Here is a 15,576-nt window from a genome sequence, read left to right as displayed (position 1 = left end):
GTCTCCAAGGCAGCATGCCACATGGAAGAAGCCAAAAAAAAGTGTAAAATATCATGATTCCATTTATATGGCTTTCTGGAAAGGCAAAACTATAGTGAAAAAGGTAAGATCACTGGTTGCCAGGTATTGGGGTTAGGGGGAAGTGAGTGGTGTTTTAAAAGGTGTTTCAGGGGCGCCTGGGTGGCTTGGTCGGTTAAACGTCTGACTTCGGCTCAGGTCATGATCTCACAGTCTGTGAGTTCGAGCCCCGCGTCGGGCTCTGTGCTGACAGCTCAGAGCCTGGAGCCTGTTTCAGATTCTGTGTCTCCCTCTCTCTCTGACCCTCCCCTGTTCATACTCTGTCTCTCTCTGTCTCAAAAATAAATAAATGTTAAAAAAAAAAATTAAAAAAATTAAATAAAATAAAAAATAAAAGGTGTTTCAGGGTGCCTGGGTGGCTCAGTCGGTTCAATGTCCAATTTTGGCTCAGGTCATGATCTCACAGTTTGTGAATTTGAACCCTGCATCGGGTTCTGTGCTGACAGCTCAGAGCCTGGAACCTGCTTCGGATTCTGTGTCTCCCTCTCTCTCTGCCCCTCCTCAGCTCATGTGTGCTCATGTGTGCTTGCTCTCTCTCAAAAATAAATGAACACTTAAAAAAAATAAAAAAATAAAAAGATGTTTCATTTTATGTAACTTATATCTCAATTTTAAGATGCTCAAAATCTTGTACAATACAGTTAAAGCAGTGCTTAGAGGGAAATTTATGGCCATAATTGCTAAAATTAAAAAGAAAAAGGTTTAAAATCAAAGCTCTAAGCTTCCACTTTAAGAAACTAAGTAAAGAAAAACAAATTAAATGTAAGTAGAAGAAAGAAAACAAATAAAGAGCAGATATCAATGAAATAAAAAAACAATAGATAAAATTCAAAGCCAATATTTGGTTCTTTGAAAAAAAATAAGTAAAACTGATAAAGCTTTCACAATATTGGTTAAGGGAAAATAAAAGAAAACACAAATTACCAACATGAGGAATGAAAAAGGCAATATTGTAAACGAATGAATATGACAACTTGGACAAAATAAATCCCTTTAAAAATACAAACTACTAAAAGTGACACAAGAAGAAATAGGAAATATAAACATTCTTACACATGTTAATTAAATTGAACGCACACTTGTTTTTGAGAGAGAGAGGGAGGGAGGGAGCAAGCGAGAGTGGGAGACGGGGCAGAGTGAAAGAGAGAGAATCTTAAGCAGTCTCCATGCTCAGTGAGGAGCCTGAATCAGGGTTCAATCCCATGACCGTGGGATCATGATCTGAGCTGAAATCAAGAGTCCGAGACTCAATCAACTGAGCCATCCAGGCACCCACGAATTCACATTTCAATATCTTCTCACAAAGAAAATTCCAATCCTAGATGGTTTTACTGGTGACTTCTATCAAACATTAAGAAAGAAAAACATACGGGCACCTGAGGGGCTTAATCGGTTAAGCAGCAGACTCTTGATTTCAGCTCAGGTCATGATCTCATGGTTGGTGGGATCGAGCCCCACATCAGGCTCCACACTGACAGGGAGTGGAGCCTGCTTCTGATTCTCTCTCTCTCCCTCTCTCTCTGTTCCTCCCCTGCTTGCACTTGTTCTCTCTTGAATAAATAAACTCAAAAAAATTTTTTTAAAAGAAAGAAAAATATCCACATTAAACAACTCCTTCAGAAAATTGAAGCAGAAACATTTTTTGACTAGTTTTTTTAAGGCCAACATAACCCTGGTATCAAAACCAGACATGCACATTACAAGAAATAAAAACTGCTGCCCAATACTCCTCATTAACATAGACACAACCTGTATTAAGTAGGAATTTAAATCCAGAAATATAGAAAAAGGATAACATATCAAGATTAAATGGGGTTTATCCTAGGAATGCAAGGATGATTAACATTTGAAAATCAAAATAATTTACCCTAGTAACTGCATAAAACAGAAAAGTTATCTGCTCTCCAAATAGATGGAGAAAAAACATTTGATGTAATTCAATATGTAGTCATGATTAAAAAAAACAAAACACAACTCTCAGTGTACAAGAAATAGGAAGGAACTTCCTCAACTTGATAACGAACATCTATGAAAAAGCTATAGCTAACATCATACCTAATGGTGAAAAATTTTCCCCTGAGAATGGGAATAAACAAGGATGTCTGCTCTCACTGCTTCTGTTAACGTTGTAGAAGTCTTAGGCAGTACAATTTGGCAATGAAAAAATAAAGAGCATAAACAGATCAGAAAGGAAGAAGCAAAACCATGTGCAGATGACATGATTGTGTATGTAGACAACATTAATCTACAAAAAAAACTACCAGAATAAGTAAATTTAGTAAGGCATACAAAGTCAACAGGCAAAATTCCTATTTCTCTATAATAACAAATAGAAAATTAAAAAATTTCAAGTAACATTTATAGCAGCATCAAAAATACTTTGGGATACATTTAATAGAAATATGTGTAAAGCTTCTACATTGAAAATTATACAACACTGTTGAAGACCCAAATAAATGGAACAACATAATATATTCAAGGACTAGAATAATATTTAATACTATTAAAATGTTAATTCTTTCGTAAATTACTCTGTAGATGCCATATCATTCTAAACAAACTCCCAGCAGTTTTTTTTAAAAAATAGAAACTGACAAACTGAGTATAAAATTTATGTAGAAATGCAAAGGTCCTAAAAAGCTATCTCAAAAATGAAGAACAAAGTCCAAGGACTTACACTGCCTGATTTCAAGAGAAAGAGCCTGACACTTACCAGTCAATTTAATTTTCAATCAAGGCATCAAGCAATTCAATGGGCGAAAAAACAAGGCTGAAACAACTCCTGTTTAAATGCAAAAACCCAAACCAAACCAAAACACAAAAACAATGATAAAAACCTTGATCTATATCACACACCATCACAAAGATTAATTCTTAATAGATCATAGAACTAAAGGTAAGGAGCTGCAAATCTTCTGACAGAAAATACAGGAAAATGATGTCTGTGAACTTGGAGTAGCGAAGATGTCCTAGGACCTAGAAAGCACTAACCACAACTAACGAGCTGGTTTATTTTTTTTTTTAATTTTTTTTAATGTTTACTCAATTTTGAGAGACAGAGCATGAGCGGGGAAGAGAGAGGGAGACACAGAATCTGAAGCTGGCTCCAGGCTCCAAGCCGTCAGCACAGAGCCTGACGCGGGGCTCGAACTCACAAACCGTGAGATCATGACCCGAGCCGAAGTCAGACGCTCAACCAACTGAGCCACCCAGGCACCCCCTAACGAGCTGGTTTAAAATGGACTCCATTAGGGGCACCTGGGTGGCTCAGTCAGTTAAGTGCCCGACTCTTCATTTCGGCTCAGGTCAGGATCTCACAATTTTTGAGTTCCAGCCCCACCTCGGGCTCACTGCTTGCTGTCAGACTGCGCAGACACTGCTTCGGATCCTCTGGTGCCCTCTTGCACTACCTCTCTCAAAAGTAAATAAAAAATTTTTTAAAAAACGAAAGAATAAGAGAAAAACTACTGATATACACAACATGAGTGAACCTCAAAAACATGATGCTGAGTGAAAAACTCCAGACACAATAGAGGACAACACAATAAAATTTCATTCAATGAAATTCTAGAACTGGCAAAAATAATCTATGGTGAAAGAAATCAGAACAGCAGTTGTCTCTGTGGGTAGAGGGGATGGGAACTGACTGGGCAGGCAGGCAATGAGGGACCTTCCTGGGGCGATGGAAAGGTCTGTTATATTGACAGGGGTGTGGATTCTATGGGTACACCCAATTACCAGAACTCATTGGACTGTGCACTTAAGATCCGTGCATTTCCACATATGTATGTTATACCTTAATTAGAAAAAAAGTTTGAGCAGTAACTTGAAAAACATATTAAACTATATTAACAAACAAGCTCAGTAAGGTCTGCTCATAAGAAAAATCAAAATAAATCTGGGACCTATTGATACTGGAAATTTTGTAATTAAGAAGAGAGAGGAGCAGGGGTAAGCCACCATTTACTGAGGGTGTACTGAGACCTCTGCTAACTGCTTTCCATGAATTCTCTCATTTGATCCCTGCGACAACCCCCTCTTTAGATATAGAAGGAGAGACAGTTTTATACACAAACTTCCCTCACCATCCTTATCAAATACGTTAGGTATAAACTCAAGACACCAGGGCACTTTTTTCTTTTCCTCAATTTCAGGCAGTAAGTGGTAGATGTAGGGGTGCCTGGGTGGCTCAGTTAGACGTCCAACTTCGGCTCAGGTCATGATTCACAGTTTGTGAGCTCAAGCCCCTCATTGGGCTCTGTGCTGACAGCTCAGAGCATGGAGCCTGCTTCGAATTCTGTATCTCCCTCTCTCTCTGCCCCTCTCCCGCTTGTGCTCTCTCTCTCTCTCAAAAGTAACATTAAAAAATTTTTTTTAAATAAGTAGTAGATGTTTTCTTAAATCTACCACTGTCACTAAAAAACGTGAGCCATGGGGAAAAAAACATACCTATTGCTATTTTTGGTGTCAGCAAACTCATAAAATGTGTACACTGATCTATGACCACCATTCTTTTTTTTTTTTTTAATTTAATTAATTAATTAATTAATCCACACCCAAGTTAGTTAGCATATAGTGCAATAGTGATTTCAGGAGTAGATTTCAGTGATTCATCTCCTATGTATAACACTCAGGGCTCATGCCAACAAGTGTCTTCCTTAATGCCCCTTGCCCATTTAGCCCATCCCCCACCCACAACCCCTCCAGCAACCCTCAGTTTGTTCTCTGTATTCAAGAGTCTCTTACATTTTGTCCTCCTCCTTGTTTTTATATTATTTTTGCTTCCCTTCCCTTATGGTCATCTGTTTTGTATCTTAAATTCCACACACAAGTGAAGTCATATGATATTTGTCTTTCTCTGACTAATTTTGCTTAGCATAATACCCTCTGGTTCCATCCACGTAGTTGCAAATGGCAAGAATTCATTCTTTTTGATTTCTGAGTAATATTCCATTGTATATATATATATATATACCACATCTTCTTTATCCATTCATCCATCAGTGGACATTTGAGTTCTTTCCATACTCTGGCTATTGTATGACTATAATTCTTAAAACCTCTTGGGGTGCCTGGGTGGCTCAGTCAAGTGTTTGACTTCAGCTCAGGTCATGACCTCACCATTTGTGAGTTCAAGTACTACGTTGGGCTCTGTGCTGACAGCTCAGAGCCTGGAGCCTGCTTCGGATTCTGTGCCTCCCTTTCTCTGCCCCTCCCAACTCACACCCTGTCTCTCTCTCTCTCTCAAAAATAAATAAACATTAAAAAAATTAAAACAAAACTCTTAATTCCATGAAACTCCTATTTGTAGACTATCTGCGTCTCAGCTTGCAAGTTGGGGACTAGAAAGCATGTGTCTAATAAGTATTTTATCTCACGCTTACTGCTAACATGAGTCTAGTGCAACTTCCCTACCAGCTCAACTGGAGTCTTAAGAATAAAACATCTCCTAGGCTCCTGCGTAAATAGCAGGTAGTTTTACAAAAGGGTAACATGAATCAGAAAGGGTAAGATGGTCCTTACCACATCCAATACGGCATGAACAAATACATCCAGGTATACCATGGTGGCCTCAGTCTGGTCATGAACTGGCCTCACTTTCTTGTGATATTTCTGTAATAGCTGCTTGGTGAGACGATATAGAGTAGAATTCCTGGGATGAGGTGTATCTGTAACTAGTATTTCTGAAAAACAAAACTTAGCATCTTAGTATCTTTACGAGATTTCAGACAGTTCAGGACTTGGTGGTTCCTAACAGAACAGTTTTCAGCTTACCCCAATCTGCTTAAATTCATAGCCAGCTGGTGGGCTTTCTGGCAGACACTTATTTAAAGCAAGCTGATGGTCTAACTGCCCAGTAGAGAAATCTCACTGTAAAGATAAATAAACCAACCTGATCTCCAAGGATCTGAACTTCACCTACAATTCTGTTTTCACAGCAGTCTTGCGTCTTCGAGACAGAATCCTTTATTTCTGTATCACCCCCACCTACACCTACATAGAAAAAAACCTTCCTATACACTCAGCCACAAGTTATGTCCTATTTGGATTTTTCTTTTGATTTTCCATTCACAATTCAACGTTTAAGTAGAAAATCCAAGCAGGAACATGGACAAACCAATGGACCCAAAGATCTGTGTGGATTCCTCAATAATGGGATTAATGAGATTACAATTCACACTTTTCTTCTCAAAAAAAAAAAATCTCTTTTTGCACTCAACTGTCTTTAAATAAAACATGCTTGTCAGAAAATGAGATCTCCGCTTTGGGAAAAAATTCTTTCTGGTTCCAGAGAACAACCATTTTCTATGACCTGGGAATCCTGATTTGCAGAGGAGCAGTGATTGGTGTTGAGGCAGGGGAGGCCAGGGGAAAGGAAGCCCGGGAAGCGAGCACCAACAATTGGAAGTGACAAATTTGCGAGTGCTTCCTCTGAATTGCAAAAAGATATTTTGCTCACAAGCTCTGCCAGCTCCTGGGGGATTCAAAGCTTCGCTAAGTCATTGGACTGAAGCAAATTGCACACCTCCTGCCACAGTGCGTGAGTGAAATCTATCTGTCGTGTCCTGTGCGTGAATTCACCTCGCCTCTCAGTGGCTTTGATGGTTATTTTGATGAGCCGCTGAAGGTGTGCAGGGTCCAGCAGGAAACTGTAAATGAGATCTCTTCTCTCTGTGCAACAGTCCTGTTTCTACCCGTTTCTTTATGAATGATGTCGTGTCACTCGCTACCACGGGCAGCAATTTCTATGATTTATCAATGTCAGTGTGACCAAAATGCTAACAACGATGCTGGGGGTGCAACTGCAGACTCGTTGTGGGCAGTGGAATATTCACTTTCATTACCACCAGAGCTGCAAAGCTAATGAGCAGTTTAACTTCCTAACTATTCACCCAGGAAGACGCCTAAAATGGGATCAGCTATTCAGGCATGCAGGACTAAGGCAGGTGGCTTGCATCAGGCGTCATTTTTAAGGTTTTTGTGAACTGTGATTGTCAAAAAAATGTGCTGTGAACCTCTCCACCTGAGACCATTTCTTGCTGTTGTACCCCAGGGGAGAGAAGTCAGGTGCATAAAAGCAAAGCTGGTTTGGTGCTTTTCCCATGAACTTTGCTTTGGGCAACTTCACTTTCACCTCGCTTGGAAGCTCCCAATTCAAGTCCCAGTCGGGGAAGTACTGAAATGTGCATGTTCCAATACAGGAAACTATCGGAGATAGAGTGAAAGCATAATTCTGAGAAATGAATGTGTTTTCCCTACACCCTCTGCCCATAAAGATTTCCCTCTGCTATCTTTACTAGGAAACAATCCATAGATACCCTATAGAATAACATAAGTTTCCAGAACATGTCAAAGTCTTTGGGTAAAAAGAGAAAGTTCTGGAATCTAGAACTAGGAACAATAGAGAAACAAGCAATGATAGGAAGAAAAATAAGAAGGAAATGAAAATATGCTGAAATAAACTATAAGGGCAGAGTTCTTTGTTCAAAACAGGAAGAAATAATAAATTACATTTCTACTATGAATGCAAATTTGCCTGAGGAGAAAGATCAATTACAAGAGAGAGATTAAGGATTTAAGTGACCATTAATTAACACTAAATTATGCCCCCTTGAAAGCTAATGTGACATTCACACAAGCACTAAATGACTCAGTTCAGTGATGTTTCAACAGAGCTGATGGAAATGATCCACAGACCCAGGAAAGATTCCTTGTTAGCACTCCCTCTGTGGATGCTAATAATTTATTTGTAAGATTTCTGGAAAGTAGAATGTGTTAGGGGACTGAGCTATGAAGCACTTTTAGGTGAAGAGAGATTTTTTTTTTTTTAAGGTAAGAATACAATAGAATTATTCGTTTTCCTTGTTTTAACAAATTACTCTCACACCTATCTTAAAGTGTTCTGGGCACTCTGATGAAAAGAGATGTTCTTGCTTTAGTGAGTATGTCATGTCTAGGATTATTAAAAAAAAGAGTTATACATCTATGTGAGGGGTTACAAGGACATTCAGATTTAGGTGTGTGGTCTATTGAATTCCCAAATCTGACTGAATATGTGCCATATGCCAGGCACTGTGCTAAGAGCAATTGACATGGATTATCTCATTTGGCTTTTACAGCAGCCTTATGACATAGGTACCCTACAGCCCGATGCAGAGTCACTTTGCTACAGGTAAGGGACTACAGGCTCAGTGAGGTTAGTACCACCCAAAGTCCCACAGCTTGCAAATGAAGAGGTTGGAATTTAAACACAAGTTATCTGGATCCAAAGCCCAAGCTCTTAATCATGACACTACACTGACCTGACTCCCCCAGAATATTAGGGATAGCAGTGAGTAACCCTTCAAAAGGAAGACTGACATGTTGCATGGTGTGCATGACTGGGTAGAAACAGCCCGCTGTTATTTTCTCTCTCTCTCTGTGTGTGTGTGTGTGTGTGTGTGTGTGTGTGTGTGTTTAGGTCAAAAGTATCTTACATTTGCATTGCACCCTACAATTTCACAATGTTATCTTATTAGATCTTCACAAATATACAAGAGAAACATTTAACTTACAGGAGAACTGAATCTCTAAGAGACTAATTGGCTTCTTCAGAGTTACATGGCTGGTGAGTAGTGGAGTAGGAACCAAACAGGTCTCCTAACCTGGGCCTCTTACCCCAGCACACATCACCTCCAGGCAGTGGCCTTGAATTGGTGGTTGGTTCAGTGCTCTTGCATTTCCAAATCATCTTGATATTAACCCAGCAAAGATTCCAAAGGGCAGATTTTTCTGCAACACATGTTCCCAATATGATTTATAGGCAAGTACGGATTACTAGACACCATTAAAACACATTTTCTGTCACATTTAGAACAAAAATCAAGCGTAATACTAAACATTAGAAAGAGATATCGTTAAGAACAATTTCTTTCTTTTCCTTACCTTTTATCCTTCTATCTTACTTAGCTTAATGTTTACAATTATTTTCTGCTAAGAAACTCATCTGGCATTTAATGAAATTTCCTATTTTCATTTTTATAATTAAATAATGATTTTATCCTTGAACTTCAACATTCAGGATTTTTATACTTTAAGGCTAAGTGGCTATTTTTCTTCTCTACCCAAGAAAAACTCATTTCCAGCTGCTTTGCTACCAAATTCCTTCCTCATTGCCATAAATGACGGATTCCACTTCCAGTTATATTTTAAAACATGGAAATTCCTAGATGTGAGTTCCACAAGACCCCTCAAAAAAGTGGGGTGTTGGGAAACACCAGCCTAAGTGATCTGCTTGATGTGTATGTGTCTTTAAGAATCCATTGTATCCGAACTCTAATGGCCCAATTCAGTGATGTTAATACTGGAACCATAAAAGTGTAGTTCAGTTCCAGAAATATGGAAAAATATTTTAGTTTCTAAAGCATTTTAAGGGGAACTGTACACTTAAAACACGCAAGTTCATAGTGCTTATCTTTTGAGATATACTCATTATCTATACAGACTTTGTACAGCTGGATGAAACCCTTAATATCAAAATTATGTCCGGGCATCTATAGCCATGCTGTATCCAAGAGACTCTTTCTGTGGTCTACTAAAAGCTTACAATGAAGCCAAGACCATTTTGGATAATAAAAATGTATTATTCAGACATAAAAGCAAATCTGAAAAAGAATGCCCCAGACTATCAATGTAAATTGCTGCCAAGAAAACCTGATTTCTAGAGAAACAGGGGTTTATCAAACAGTTTTAACATTTCAGAGCATATTTCCAGCTGCCTGTACAAAGCCCCACTGTGTGCCTCTGTGTGTATGTATACATGTAGATAAAGATACAGATGTAGATATACATATACATATATAGATCTATCATCGTAGGTCTCCATGTAGCTTCAGAGGACTAGGCGTTGTACAGATGATAAATAAAAACAAACACTTGTAAAGAGTTATACAGCACAATGTAGACAAATATCATCTCTCGCTTCTAAGAGTTAATACTCAATGACTAAAATAAAATCATTACAAGGACCCACCTGAGGCAGCCACCAGGATGAAGGGCCACAGAGGAGCCATTGCACCTGCCGTTGTTCCTGGGCACATCCCAAAGAGAAGAAACGTAAACTTGCCTACGGGACGGAATACCACTCAATTTTTCCCAAAGGGGCCCCTCTTCACTCCATTCTTTGCTGTTTGCCAGTTTATGCTGTCCTCGCCGGTGCTATTTTGTAAACATTGAACAGGACCAAAGGTGACGCCAGCACCACACAATGTTTCAGAATTGATGCCACAGCAATACCCCTTAACTTCTCCATTTGGTTCTGCCCCAGCATCAGATCGTGGCCAACATTTCAATTTCCCTGACAAGAGATAGCTAAGTGAAAAATGTAATCTAAGAGGAGCCCCTAAGGAGGGGACATTCCACACTAATATGGTTTCCTTTACAGCCTTTACCTAAGGCGATGATCTTGCTGACATTCAGGACACTAATTTCATTAATAATTGAGACCTAAATAGCTGTTCTAAACCAGACTTATGCAGGAGCATCTTCAGTATTTGACAATGGCTATTGGACTCTTGAATCACACAAAGCTAATGGAACCCTGTTATTGTCTAATCAAGAACAGCTGCTAACAATACAGTGGGGAAAGTGCACTCTGTCTTTCCTGAGCTCCTTTAATTAAAAGAAACGTTGATGTTTGATAAATGGGGGTGCTTCTTAAATTGTCACTGAGTATACAATCCAGAAAGTAAACCACGTATGAGAGGATCCTTCTAGGCTGATTGAAGATGAGGGCTACGAAAGCTGGACATCATGTGATAAATTTTTTCTTTCATCTTTTCACTGAGCACCCATACTCTTCATTATGAAGGAAAAACAGACCTGATTCCATATGATTCTATCTGCCACTGGTAGACCCCTAGATGCTCTAGAAACAAAAACTGAATTTCATACCATTTCCAACATCTATCTGCTTTTTACTATGAGTGGGATTGTAGAGGCATAGGATTGAGATGAGTTTCACAGAGCAAACCGAGGGGAGAAATACATACCTGATCCCTGTTCTGCTAATTTATCTAGTCCCTTTGTTTACAATCTATGAAGCTGTCTCCTTAATTTTCATCTACCAATAAAACGTAGCCTGACTGACTTCCTACTGTTGGTGACAGGAGTTACAAATATGGAAAGGGAGGAAACTAGGATGAACCCTGAGGCGTTGAGTTGGTTTTGGAGGCATCGGTGTGAACTTGTGGTTTTCAATACATGTGGCTACGTATAAAAATAAACACAGATGTCAGTGTGTGTGTACAGATGTTAATACACACTTGTATCCCAAGCTCTGTCCACTGGTGAGTCTGGGAGCCAAGACACCCCAGTAGCAATGAGTATACCCGACACCCAGATCTTAGTTTCTAAATAACACACTTACCTAAAAGGAAGACATGGAGCTGAACAGGGGATGTGGGGATGTGTGAGAAGACCCAAGAACATCTTGTTGCATCACAAAGTAAAGAAGTGCTAAAAGAATGACAAGGAGGGGCACCTGGATGGCTCAGGCAGTTGAGCATCTGTCTTGGGCTCAGGTCATGATCTCGTGGTTTGTGGGTTCGAGCCCCGAGTCGGGCTCTGTGCTGACAGCTCAGAGCCTGGAGCTGTTTCAGATTCTGCGTCTCCCTCTCTTGCTCAAAAATAAACATTAAAAAATAATTAAAAAATAAAAGAATGACAGAGACATGTTAAAAGGGCATAGTTAGTTGAAGGATCTCCCAAAATAAAGTACAAATCCACAGGGTGCTTGAGAGGCTCAGTCAGTTAAGCATCTGACTTCAGCTCAGGTCATGATCTTGTGATCGGCAGGTTTGAGCCCCATGTCAGGCTCTGTGCTGACAGCTCGGAGCCTGGAGCCTGCTTCAGATTCTGTGTCTCCCTCTCTCTCTGCCCCTCCACCGCTCATTCTCTCTCTCTCTCTCTCTCTTTCTCAAAAATAAACATTAAAAAAATTAAAAAAAAAACAAACGAATCCACAAGTCCATGCTGATTTAAATAAATGAATGAAATAAAGACTTTTCCTTAAGTTAGAATGCCAACTAATACATGTAGAAGGAATGTCAGAATCTTCATAGTCATAATTCACTCAAAAAACATCAGTGGCTGATAAAACCTAGCTGGCAAAAGTTTGATGAAAAACAGGACACTTACACAACATACTTATTAATCAGAATGAGTAAAAAAAAAAAAAAAACAAAAAAAAACAAAAAAAACAAAAAACTTTCCGTGGAGAAATCTGGCAGACAACACGTTAATCAAATGATGAAAATTAACGTTACCAATCACGGGAGTTGTGTGCCATGAGATAGGAGGGACTGAGAAGACACAGCTGCACTTCTGTGATCATCCTGCCAAAAATTCAAAACTTGGATCTATCTGGAAGGAGACACCAGATAACCCCATACTGTGGGACACTCTACAAAACAGCTTATAATCTTCAAAAGTGTCAAGGTTAGGGAAGCTGAGGAAAGACGGAGAAACCGTGTCCCATAAAGCCGATTAAGGAGACATGACAACTGGGTGCAATGTGTGACTCTGGATTGGATCCTTTTGTTACAAAGAACATCTTGGGGAGACTTCGCAAAACCCAAGGTGGGGGCCTAGAGACTCCCGATTTTGATGGGATTGAGATCATGTAATGTTCTTGTTCGTAAGAATCACATTCTAAGCACTCACAGGCGACAGAGCATCATGTTGGCAAACTACTCTCAAACGGTTGGGGGCGGGATTCATTTTACTATTCTCCCAGTCTTGCTGTGTATTTGAAAATATTTCAGAAAAAAAAAAAAAGAAATGTAACCTGGTAGTGAAAATTTGATACAAACTTATGGAAAGTTTAGAAACATCCTTGAAAGAGGATGGCCAGATAAATGGGGCTTTATCAAGAGATACAATCACCAAAGACTGATCTGGCCACCAAAGTCCCAGCACTTACCATGAGGAGAAAAGCAAGCTGCAGACAGACATATCTATGTACCTAGCACTTTTTATGGGAAGGCGACACAGAAGCTTCCCTTTATGCAAAGGTTTAATCGCGATGATGATCGGCATTACATTCTTGCCACACATTTTATTTTAGCAAGCCATGGTAAGTCAGCCCTTCTGGGATATGCTTTCCCCTCCCTTTTCTTCTCACTTCCTCATGTACCCATCTGTTACTGGAAGGCCACTGCTAATGATGTGTAATACAGGTACATTACAACCTTCATTAGCTAATTTAACAACAGTCTGGTGATCCTGCCCATTACAGCTCTTTATTGGCTGATGAATTCTGCCAAGATGGGAACGGTTTTGTGTGACTGACTTGTTTTCAAAATAGTTTATACACAGACGCTTCCCCATCTTTCCTTGATCGCCTTGCTCTGAATCACCAAATGGCTCAGATATTTGTTTTTCCAATCTTACTGTCCTGTCTGGATTTAGTTTGTTTACTTGGTGCCTTTAGATTTGGTATCTCTTCCCTGTTCATCTTTTTTTTTCATGAAAATTTAACTTTTCATGAATTTTTTCAGGAAAATGGTCTCTTCTCACTCATTAATACAGTACTTTTTATCCATTACTCAAAGATCTCACCACACCCCTCTAAGCTATTTAGGAAGGATGAATGTGAGGTGAACCCCGTTCAGGCCTTTCAAGCAGATCAGTGTATTAAAACGAAAAAAATGGAATTGTCAGAAGCTAAGCATTCAGCCTTCCTAAAATATCAGCTAAGAAAAAGACTTAGTAATCTGAGGTTTGAATCTGTTGTTTCTTGAATGCAGTCTAGGGTCAGGCCTGTCACTAAGAGGCTACCTAGAGATGTATTTCTCTCAGAAGTCCCGTCTCCACGTTCCCAGGAGCCCTTGCACTTTGTCTCTCCATTATTTCCAAGTAAGATACAACACCTCTTAGCTGGACCAGTGTCTTTTGGAAGGAGGAGGGGGAGAGGTTTTATTATGCAAACATAATAAGAAGTGTTTATTATGCAAACAGCAACTGAGTTATGTGTCCTTTAAGACTACTAAATAGTTTTTAATTACTGCTATATCAGTAAATCCCATAAATATGCAAATGCAATTAGTTCACAAAACAGACCTTAAATATCTTTATTCCTCTCCAACAAAATTCTTTGAAGTTAATCGCTAACTCTCTTTGTTCACTCTCTTGGCAGTTGTGTTAACATTGACAGGAATTTTGACAGATGTACATATTCAGGGGAAACCACATTTTCTGAGCACATCTGGTCAGGCTGGAGCAGAAAAGTAGAAATGGACACTCTAGCCGAAATCAAATATTTAATGAGTACAGTCCCATGTGAAACTTCTTTTACTCTATAGCATTATCCTCTGAAATAAATATCAAGGTAACCACTGGGACGCCACTTCAAGTACAAAGCCGCACTCAACATTTGATTTTCTTCTGGCTCAGAATTTCATTTTTAATAATAACGCACATTTTCTCCTGGTCCTTAAAAATGAATGAATGAATGAATGAATGAATGAACGAACGAACGAACAAACAAACGAACGAATGAAGGAACAGAGGAATAGTATCCCCCGTGACCCTGGCCCTTCCTGACATGGTTTTCTTTTTTTTTTTTTTTTTAAATTTTTTTTTTCCACGTTTATTTATTTTTGGAGAGACAGAGAGAGACAGAGCGTGAACGGGGGAGGGGCAGAGAGAGAGGGAGACACAGAATCGGAAACAGGCTCCAGGCTCCGAGCCACCAGCCCAGAGCCCGACGCGGGGCTCGAACTCACGGACCGCGAGATCGTGACCTGGCTGAAGTCAGACGCTTAACCGACTGCGCCACCCAGGCGCCCCCTGACATGGTTTTCTATGGGAAGTCATGGAACACAGGAGTAAGTTTCCCAGGCTTTGGAATCTGACACATCTCAGTTGCCCTCCCAGCCCCATCACTTGCTAGATGCTTGTGGTCAAATTGCTTACTGTTTTTAAGCTTTAGTTTTCACATCTGTAAAAAGGGTGTAATAGGCTCTGTTTTCTATGGCAACAAAACAAATTCCTACACACTTAGCAGCTTAAAACCAAACTCGTTTGTGAGCTCATGGTTCTGTAAGTCAGAAACCCAGGTACAGCTTGAATGGGTTTCTCTGCTCAGGGTCTTAGAGGGGGAAGTCATGGTGGTATACTAGAAATGGCTCTTACTGCATCAAAAGGGCCAACTGTGTACGTCCCTTCCCAACTCTGTTCAGTGACATCAGGTTAGTAGCTTGAGAGCAGCCATGATGGGAATGTCTGCCACACGGACATCAGACATCAGCAAACACTACCAATCAGGGCTCCTCCCACCAGCTGGCTACCAAACACCTGCTAGTGTGCTATGGCCCACTCCCTTGAACTTCCAGGGTCTCACAGATACCTCCTACATTATGGCATTTATACAAGTATATTGTGACCTTCCTGTCTCTTCCAGAATCCTGTGAATTCTTTGAAGGTAGAGCACTGTACCTAATTCATCTTTGTGTCTCC

General features: G+C 39.8%; 1 protein-coding gene across 1 annotated transcript in view; it reads right to left on the bottom strand.

Moving 5' to 3' along the window:
- HTR3B (5-hydroxytryptamine receptor 3B) overlaps positions 1–14,665 on the bottom strand; it is a 35,693-nt gene extending 21,028 nt beyond the window's left edge. Inside the window, 3 exon segments of the mRNA XM_043579380.1 lie at positions 5,602–5,762; positions 8,737–8,850; positions 10,091–14,665. Of these exon segments, the coding sequence (XP_043435315.1) occupies positions 5,602–5,762; positions 8,737–8,850; positions 10,091–10,157 (342 nt within the window). The 5' untranslated portion in view covers positions 10,158–14,665.
- Positions 14,666–15,576: the final 911 nt, after the last annotated feature.

This window comes from Prionailurus bengalensis, chromosome D1 (assembly GCF_016509475.1).
Source record: "Prionailurus bengalensis isolate Pbe53 chromosome D1, Fcat_Pben_1.1_paternal_pri, whole genome shotgun sequence".
Taxonomy (NCBI): Eukaryota; Metazoa; Chordata; class Mammalia; order Carnivora; family Felidae; genus Prionailurus; species Prionailurus bengalensis.
Note: the sequence above shows the minus strand (reverse complement) of the source record. Positions and strands in the feature narration are given on the sequence as shown.